The sequence below is a fragment of the Alligator sinensis genome, unplaced genomic scaffold (genome assembly GCF_000455745.1).
Source record: "Alligator sinensis unplaced genomic scaffold, ASM45574v1 scaffold656_1, whole genome shotgun sequence".
NCBI lineage: Eukaryota > Metazoa > Chordata > Crocodylia > Alligatoridae > Alligator > Alligator sinensis.
Window position 1 is genome coordinate 285,912 of NW_005842333.1, and position 8,536 is coordinate 294,447.

The following is an 8,536-nucleotide window of genomic DNA, read 5'->3' on the forward strand; positions in this document are numbered from 1 at the left end:
TTTCCTGCCTATGCAGGGGGTCGGACTCGATGATCTATTGAGGTCCCTTCCGACCCTAACATCTATGAATCTATGAATAACCTCATCACTTGATATGGGGCAGCAATGTTTTCCAGCAGGAGGCCAGAATGACTTGGCTACTGCCTGCCCATCTCAGACCTGAAGACCCAGCCACCTCTGCTGCTTCTCCCTGCTGCTCAGCTGTAGCTTGGCACAGGGGAAACTTGCCCTCTGCCAGAGCCCAGGATGCAGCATGGCATGACCAGAGCGCCCCCACCGCCAAATGCCACTGAAGCCACGGTTCCTTGGGCTGGATCTGGTCACAGGTTGCCAACCCCTGACTTAGTACACTTCTAGAAGGTGTTCAGATAATGACAGAAATGAGGGTGGTATATAAGAACCAGTGCAGAACAGAACAAAGAGCAAAAATAATTTAGGCATAACATTCATCACCTCCCCTGTTAGCCATCAATATACCTGGATATCCATTGCAGAAGCTAAAGTTGACTGAACGTTTCCCGACAATGAGAAGTCTCCATGCTGAACAGCCCTGTGAATAATGTCATTGCTGTTTACTACAGCTATGAGCTGGATGGGCAGTCCCATCTTCTTTGCAATATATCCAGCTGGAAAAGAAAAAGGTAAGCTCAAAAGGGTTTCACCCCATGATGAAGCATTCTTAAAGCAAATGTCCAAGTGAAGTCACTGGGGAAAATCATTTGGGCAAATATATCAGGTTTGGCCAAATGTTATGTTTCGTATCACAACTATTAACAGCTTCTATCTTTAATATTTAGGCACCCAAAGACATTTAATTCCAGCAATGCCATTCTCCATGTGAGAAGCCTCAAAGCAAACTAGATGGTTTCATGCATAGACTTGGAGTCCCTATAGGTCCCAACTACCAAATTAAGGGACAGGGATGCATTCACAGAGGCTTTTCCTGTCCATGAGATGTGACTAATACAGCTTAGATGGTTTTCCCCTTAAGTATAAAAAAGGCCCGTATCACACCAACTCCTCTATTATTGACCAAGGACCAACTGATTGAGTTTACAAAAAATTTGATTCCCCCAGTCCTCAGTGAGGTGCATCCAGTTAAAAGGCCAGGGTAAAATTAATTTTCAAAGGGCTGCAGATAGGCTAGTTTAGCTGCCATACTACAGTTGCATTACTTTCTGATGTAGAAAGTCAGACACTCAACATCTTACACCCTTCAGCATCCGATTCATTCAGTTCACATGGATTTCTGATATGTTCATGATTGTATTATCTATGGTAGGCATCACTGGATGGCTTGGGACTACCTGTGTCTCAAATAGTTCCAACAATATACTAGGTGTTTAATATAAATAATAGTGATTAAAATGGTACAGGAAAAAGATCTTTTCTATTACAAACCCTCAGTTGCCAATAAAGAATAATAATATACTGTTCTTATGTTGTCCTTTAAATCCATAGAACTCAAAGTGCCTAAACCTTCCCCATTGGAGGCACCACAATGAATGCCCTACCCCTTCCTCTAACCTGTGAGGTTTCCTCCACCCCCTGTTGGCACGATGATCTCCACGGTTGGCAGAGGGGTTATGTCCAGAGAGGTAGTGCATTGAAAGTAAGCATAGAAGTGGTGAGCAATCTGCACCATAATCCTAGACCAATTGATTGAGTTCAAACTCATCAGGTTATGCTTTCTGGCAAAATCTGTGTTGGCGAACAGCTCTTTGATTGGCTCATCGATTTCATCGCTATTCCCATCAGCTGTTGAAGGGAAGGAGAAGAGGTCAGGAGTATTAACTGGAGTGCTGCTGAAGTTAGTAAGTGGGGCACAAAATATGTGGTTTGAGTAACTGAGCAAAATATGAGACTGGTTGCTAACTCTAGCCGTGAAACTGGGAACTTGCGAACTGGGATTTTGGTTCATTCCTGAAGGCAGCAGCTGCTAGAGGGAGGAGCTTGTAACACTATTCCCATGAGTCCTTCTAATGTTAATGGCCAACATGTACTGGCATCAACCCAACAGCACAGCTTGAACACAGATGTGGGTTCCAATTTTTAATTATAACCCCAAGTTTTGGGAGGGTTTGGAGCGAGGGTTTTCATTGGGGCCCATCTCCAGATTATTCCAAGATAATAAGACAAGGCTGTACTACAAAAAGGTATAGGAACCATTCCTGACACGACCAAGTTAACCCAGAGTCTACTTGAGCCAAAATAAGGCATGAGTGTTCTTCATAGGAAGAAATCAATAGAAGAAGTCAATTTACTTCCAGTGATTCCAAACCAAGGGAGGGGAAGAGACAAAAGCATGGAGGATGTAGTACCTCTACAGGAAGATCTGTCTTTCAATGTGAACACAGTGCAGATAGATACTATTTGTCTACAAGGTAATGGCTGTCAACCCATGACCAGAAGAGAAAGGAGCTCGGAGTCACCAGCCAAACAAGTCAGAAAATTAAAGCAAGATTCCATATGGGCTCCAACTAGACTTCCATTAGCAGAAGCACAGGGCACTGGGACCCTGAAGGTAACAGCTGATAGATAATCCAAGATGGACCATCACAGAAGGACCAGCTTGCAACACTATTCCCCGCAAGTCCTAGTGTTAATGGCCAACCAACATGAAGGCATCAACCCAGCAATATTGTAAAATAGATCATCCAACAAAAAGTGCAAACCAGCAAACACATGAACGTTCTCTTCGATCACTGTTGTCATCTGCAACTCTTGCATCTGGCTGCAGAGACCTTTGGGTAACAGGACAATGATATCCATATTCTTTTTCCCTCTTACGCTTTCAATTGCTGAGCTTCCGGTGTCTCCCGCAGTTCCTGGTGCAAATTAAAATAGCCAAGGAAATAAAGTAAGAGTTAATTAAGAGACAAAAGGTCAGTCAAACATGTATGGTTACCATTTTTCAGTCTAAGATAGTCTTAGTTAGTGGAGAGCACCTGGCATTGGGAAATAGCCTCTTCCCAATGGGCAGCTGTCAATATTACAATTACCATCAAGTGACACACCTGTTTGTAGATTCAAGCACTTTTGTAAAGCACTCTAGGCACTTTTGTAAAGGAGATTGAACCAATAAAGGTATCCTCTCTAGGTTAAGGAAGGCATACCATGCCACTGATTCTTCATTTTCTACAGAGGAGTCTCAGTAAACATTGGTTTCCATCAATCTGGTTCATAAGCACCAGCATAAAATTCACCCCCATGCAATGGGTTCTCACAGAGCCCTGTATAATATCTCAACAGCCTTTGCTCTGGGGTGAAGTCTAAGTATGTTTCTTCCATCCTTTTTTTTTTTCAACTGCAACCTACCTACTAGAATAGTGATGTGCTTCTTCCTTTTCTTCAGGAAGTACTGTAAGAACTGTCCTGTGCAGGACATGGACAAATCCTTAAAGGCATAAGTTACACCGTGCCAGAGCTCCAAAACATTCAAGCCATTCCTCAGCCTGGACAGATGTACTACATCTTTGTGTCTGACCCTGGTGAAGGCTCTGTCAATCAGGTCTATGGGGAAAAAGGTTAAAGGGAATTGAAAGAACATGTACAAGGCATACCTCTCTAATACAGCGTCTGCTTTGCCACTTCCTTATGCCCAGTGCAACTTTACTACAAAGCTAAGGACTCTCCAATGTTGAAGAGGCAGAGAGGTAACAGAGAGAAACACTGTGCACTACAAAGAGTCTGAAGCTTGGTACAAATTGGCAAAGCTCTTCTGACTGCCACAGAACTATAGTGTTTAAAACTACTGAGGGGCTGGCCCAATAAGAGGAAAAACAATTAAATGAAATCATCAGTCCCCATTGCATGCAGAAGGAGAAAGACATTTTCTCTTTTGCCCTGTCTCCCCTCCGCATGCCCGTAGGGGCCACTCCACCAGTCATCCACGACAGAAACCACAGAGGTGACAGAGAACCTGCGAACACGCACATACAGCCAATACTGCACCCAACCACTCTCAGACCGATCAGACATGCTCCTAGAAGGGGTGATCTACCCAGAACAGCTATATTGTCGGAGGCTACTCCCAGTCAGCATAATGGTGCTGAATACTGCTGGGATTGCATCCATCTGCACCATAAATGCCCTGGAGACAGTACGCTGGGAAACTTCATTCACGCTTCCTGAAGATGATATCTGCAGCCAGGGACAAAATACAGCCTTGTCTGAGTCAGGAGAACCTCCTATTCTTTTTTCCCTGAAGAGGAGCAGATCTCTAGCCAGCCTGCAATCTATTTTAATAACAAGAAACAGCAGGTAGATGGAACCAAATGGGAGAGAAAAGACAAGATAACAAGATAAACTGCTGAAATTCTGGCCTCTAATGGCCTTCCTAGGTAAAAGAAAATTAGCATTAGCATTAGCAAAGTGGTGCATTCATTCAGGATGAAATGAGAGCACTATCCAAAGCATGAAGAACAAAACAGACACGGTGATGCCCATGTGAAACAATGAATGAATGCTGCTCTGCCTTCAAGTCCAGAAAGGCTGTAGCAGAATGCTTTAACCAACTGATCATCCTGACACCAACCTCGGAGTGGCTGGTCTTAGACAATGAAACTTTAAAAACCAACTTCAGCAAGAAATCATCCACAGACAGGATTGTTAGGTAAACCGACTATGGATTTTTATCTCATTGTCTTGATTAGCTTTTATAACCCATGTGTCCCTCAATGGTTTAGTTGCTTTTTTCTTTCCTCAATTCATCATGCCTCTCCCAGAACTCCCCCTCCTTTTCCCCCTTCCCTTCGTTACCCCACTACACCTGATGAAGTAAGCTGCTGCTTACAAATGGTTATGCATCTCTGAATTGTTAGTCTATCAAGTGCAAATCAGCCCTGCATCGTTTAACTTACCATTCAGTTCTTGCCTGGGGATGAGTTCAGGCGAGACGAAGAGTGAACACAGCTCTTTCACCAGCTGTGGGTAGGAGAAGGTGCTCCACGCTCGCAGCGTGTTAGAATCAAGCAGAGGAATTTCCTCGGGCATGAAAAGGCCACCATCTGGGGCATAGCCAGAAAAGAGGACTCCTTCAAAATCAGTGCCCTCAGCACCTCCACGAGTGCTGATGTACTTCATGGTTCCCCCAGCACTGCAAGAAGCACAATGGTTACAGCAGGTTCCCACAGGATACCAGGCTTCCCAGGAGAGCAGATGTCTGAGGTTTCACTTTCCTGCAAAGGGAGAAGATCCACTCCATGAATTATTTCAATCTAGTAAATAATGCAAATAGCATTAACAGCCCAGGGAGCAGGGCCCAGGACCCAGGTCTTCTCACTCCCAAGTGAACACGCTAACCATTAAGATGTTTTCCACCTGCTAGGGTGCTCTCCTTCTGACCCCATGAGTCGTGTGTTCCTTTCTGCAGAGCGGTACTTCTATAGGAGGCATGAAGCATGCCCCTTTATCCAGCCAAACTCATTGCCCAATGGTTAGGGCTTTCTCCTGGGGGAAGGGAAATGTGGATTTTAGCTGAGCCAAGTGTAGGAGGGCCTAGAACCCAGGGCTCCAACGTACCGGGCAAGTGCTTTAATCTCTAGGCTGTTATAGAAAAGATTGTCAGCATCATCTTTTCTTCTTCCTCCGCCGACTGTGACTAAAAAGAAAGCAGTGAGTCCTGCTCGGTTCACCTAAAGAAGAGTTGTAAGCACCTACCCCGAGGAGAGGAATCAAAGCTGTGGCTTCTATGTATCGGCGTCAAACATTTAGTCCTGATGCATACATCTAAGCTCTAAAGAGAAGCTATTGAGCAAGGGAGGGCTCCTTGACCCAAATCAGTTAAGTCTGATTCAACCAGAGTCTGATTCAACATCATTCAACCAGATTTATCTTAAACCGGTTTCAGCCATTTTGAAACTGGTTGATGTGCACTGAACTTCTGTTCTGTTACAGGTTTAAACCAGTTTCTGATCACAAACTGGTTTATGTGTAACTTCTGTCTGGGATGCCTGTAGCATTGCCATCTTTGAGGCTAGGGACAGAGGCATAGGCTCGGAATAGTAGGAATGGAAGGGATCTTGCAAGGTCGTCTAAGCCAGCTCCCTGCTCAAACAGGATCATCCCTAACTAAACCATCCCAGCAAAGTATCTGTCCCAACTGCTCTTAAAAGTTTCCTTAACTTCTCTAGAGAGCATCTTGCAATGCATGACCCCCCCTCGTAGTCTGATAGCTCCTCCAACCTAAATTTCCTCTGCTGCAGCTTCAGACCATTGCCCTTAGCCCTGTCCCCTACCGCCACAGAGAAACCCATATCCATCCTCTTTATAATCATAGTTGTACCTGTCAGCTAGCTGGGAACATTCACACCTTGGCTAAAACCAATGCACTCATCTAGTAGACTTTGTTTCCAGGAGACTTATAGTCGTGCAACAAGCTGGGATTTGGTGGTGGGATTACAGTCTCTCTTACACTTCTGTGCCCCTTTTTCAAATCCAACAAATATCAGTAGCAGCCAGTGTTTGGGGGGTATAATAGGTATTTGTTCACTTATGTAAGGGAGTGAAAACTAGCTGTTAAGAGAAGGGTGCTAGCAGTTAGAGCCCATGACCTAAATTCCCTTCTTTGCCACCACCACACTATGCAACGTTGGGTCAGTCATTTCACATCTGTCTGAAATTTCCCCCACCCTTAAACACTACTACTCACCTGACAAACAGGGTGTTTCAGGGCCTATTTAACTAAAAACTGTGGAGAGCACTGAGTTTCTTCTGTGAGATGCATTATATTAGCACAAATAATCTGGGTTTGTCTCAGTCCAGCCCCTCAAGAGACACGGACCATATTGTCCATGGTGGTGTTACAGAAGAGCTGAGGACAGGATGGGAATGGAGACTAGATGACAAGTATCCAACTGAGCAGGGTCTACTGGAGTGGGGAGGGAAGGGGCCATGGAAGGGAACAGATCATGAGAGAAGGCAATCAAAAATCCCAACAGTGAATAACTAAAGGCTTTTTAGCTTAAACAGAAAAAAAAGAAGAAATGCAATAAAACTGAAAGAAAGAAACCCCCCACTGGGTCTTGAACTAAAAAACCCCCTTGTTCTCATTTGAAGTTTTCTGCTAAAATTAAAGTTATATCTTCCCAATTCCTGCTATCTCCTACACACTACCGCTGCTTCTGGTAACACACGTGTTTGCCCTTAAAACTCCTGGAGTCACCCGAGTAATTCAGAACCTCAGCTGTTACTAACGGGCCAGACACCAGGGGAGTGGAGTAGAGCTAGAAAAATCTGATCCATATGAGCTCCAAAACCTGAAGGCAAAAAAAGAAGTGGCCCAAAATGACGGTGTTCATTTCTCCAAGATATATTTGGCAGCTGTGTTGGTCTGAGACAAAAAAGAAATGCAAAACTCTAAAACTCTTGGTTCAGAGATGATCCCTTTTATTAGACCAACTATGGAATTGCCAACAAATTATCTTTCTTTGCAAGCTTTTGGGCTCATGTGCCCTTCTGAGGGTTGCCAACCCTCCAGGATTGTCCTGGAGTCTCCAAGAATTAGATAGAAATCTCCAGGAGTTGGCTGAGAGTCACCTGGGAGATAAAAGATAGGGCATTCATTAAAATAGTAAATGTTAAATCCAATTTATACCATAGTCCATTGTGTAATGTACATTTGCCTTCCTATTGATTTGTGTTACCCAAATGCTCCCCGAGCCCTGGTACTGGTGGGTCTGCGGCGTGTCCTTGCTCAGGGATCAGCTCCGCCCCAGAGCCAAGCAGCTGCACAGCCTGGAGCAGCCGGGGTCACTGCCAAGAAAGAGCCCTGAGCTCTTGCCAAGTCCAATGCTGCCAGCTCCACCTCTGCCCAGGGGGGACTTGACTGAGTAAAGCCACCAGTACGGAACAGCAGGTCAGCACCACCCTTGCAGAGCCAGGGAAACTGAGGCACAGCTCTGGGCTGGGAGTTGCTCAAGGGTTCAACACACAAGCTAAGGGCCAAACTCTTGGTTCCCTTCATTCCATCCCCTTGCTTGTGGGAGCTCAGAGATGTTGGTTTGGGTGAGTTAGAGAGCTGGGGTGGGGGGTTGGTTATAACCAACCCAAGCTGCAAGGTAGCAACTAAAATTCACTGCCTGGCTTTGTGCACGTGTGTGGACGTGTACAGGGGTGCGTGCACACGTGCAAAGAGCACACACAGAATGACTGACATCAAACTTACAAAACTGAAATGAAGCTCTCCTGAAGGGAAGAGGGAATTATTCCACAGTCCCTCTTGTAACACGCATTTTTACAGCACAATGCACGCAGTGAAATTTGGGTGATTGTGTTCTCCAGTGATCCATGCGTGTGTCCGTTGTAAACGGCACGGCTCACGGCTGTGTCAGGAGCCCTCCATTACCTGCTGTTTCAGGTATCACCAGATAATCTCCTTGGTGCAAGGACTTTGTCTTTTCTCTGTTGTTTAAGGGCTCTGAGCACTGATAGGGTTTGTGCAGGAGGCAATCCCTATGTCTTGAACTGGTAGATCATTAATTAGCACACAAGGAAATGAAAGCTATGCTGCCTGCAGTCTGGTTTTCATATTTAT

The 8,536-nt window shown here is 45.0% G+C and overlaps 1 protein-coding gene across 2 annotated transcripts in view; it reads right to left on the reverse strand.

Annotated features, from left to right (window-relative positions):
* The window catches only part of LOC102373329 (threonine synthase-like 2), an 11,940-nt gene extending 6,320 nt beyond the window's left edge, over positions 1-5,620 (reverse strand). The window contains exons 1-6 of one of the 2 annotated variants that reach the window (XR_003095244.1): positions 5,305-5,620; positions 4,863-5,180; positions 3,319-3,513; positions 2,676-2,828; positions 1,528-1,758; positions 478-626 (exon numbers count right to left, since the gene is read on the reverse strand). Coding sequence is in view for 1 of the 2 variants with exons in the window: in XM_006028658.2 (XP_006028720.1) it covers positions 478-626; positions 1,528-1,758; positions 2,676-2,828; positions 3,319-3,513; positions 4,863-5,085 (951 nt within the window). In the remaining variant the exon portion in view is untranslated. The remainder of the gene's footprint in view (positions 1-477; positions 627-1,527; positions 1,759-2,675; positions 2,829-3,318; positions 3,514-4,862; positions 5,181-5,304) is intronic. The other variant, XM_006028658.2, reaches the window with a different exon arrangement.
* Between the last annotated feature and the right edge of the window lie 2,916 nt (positions 5,621-8,536).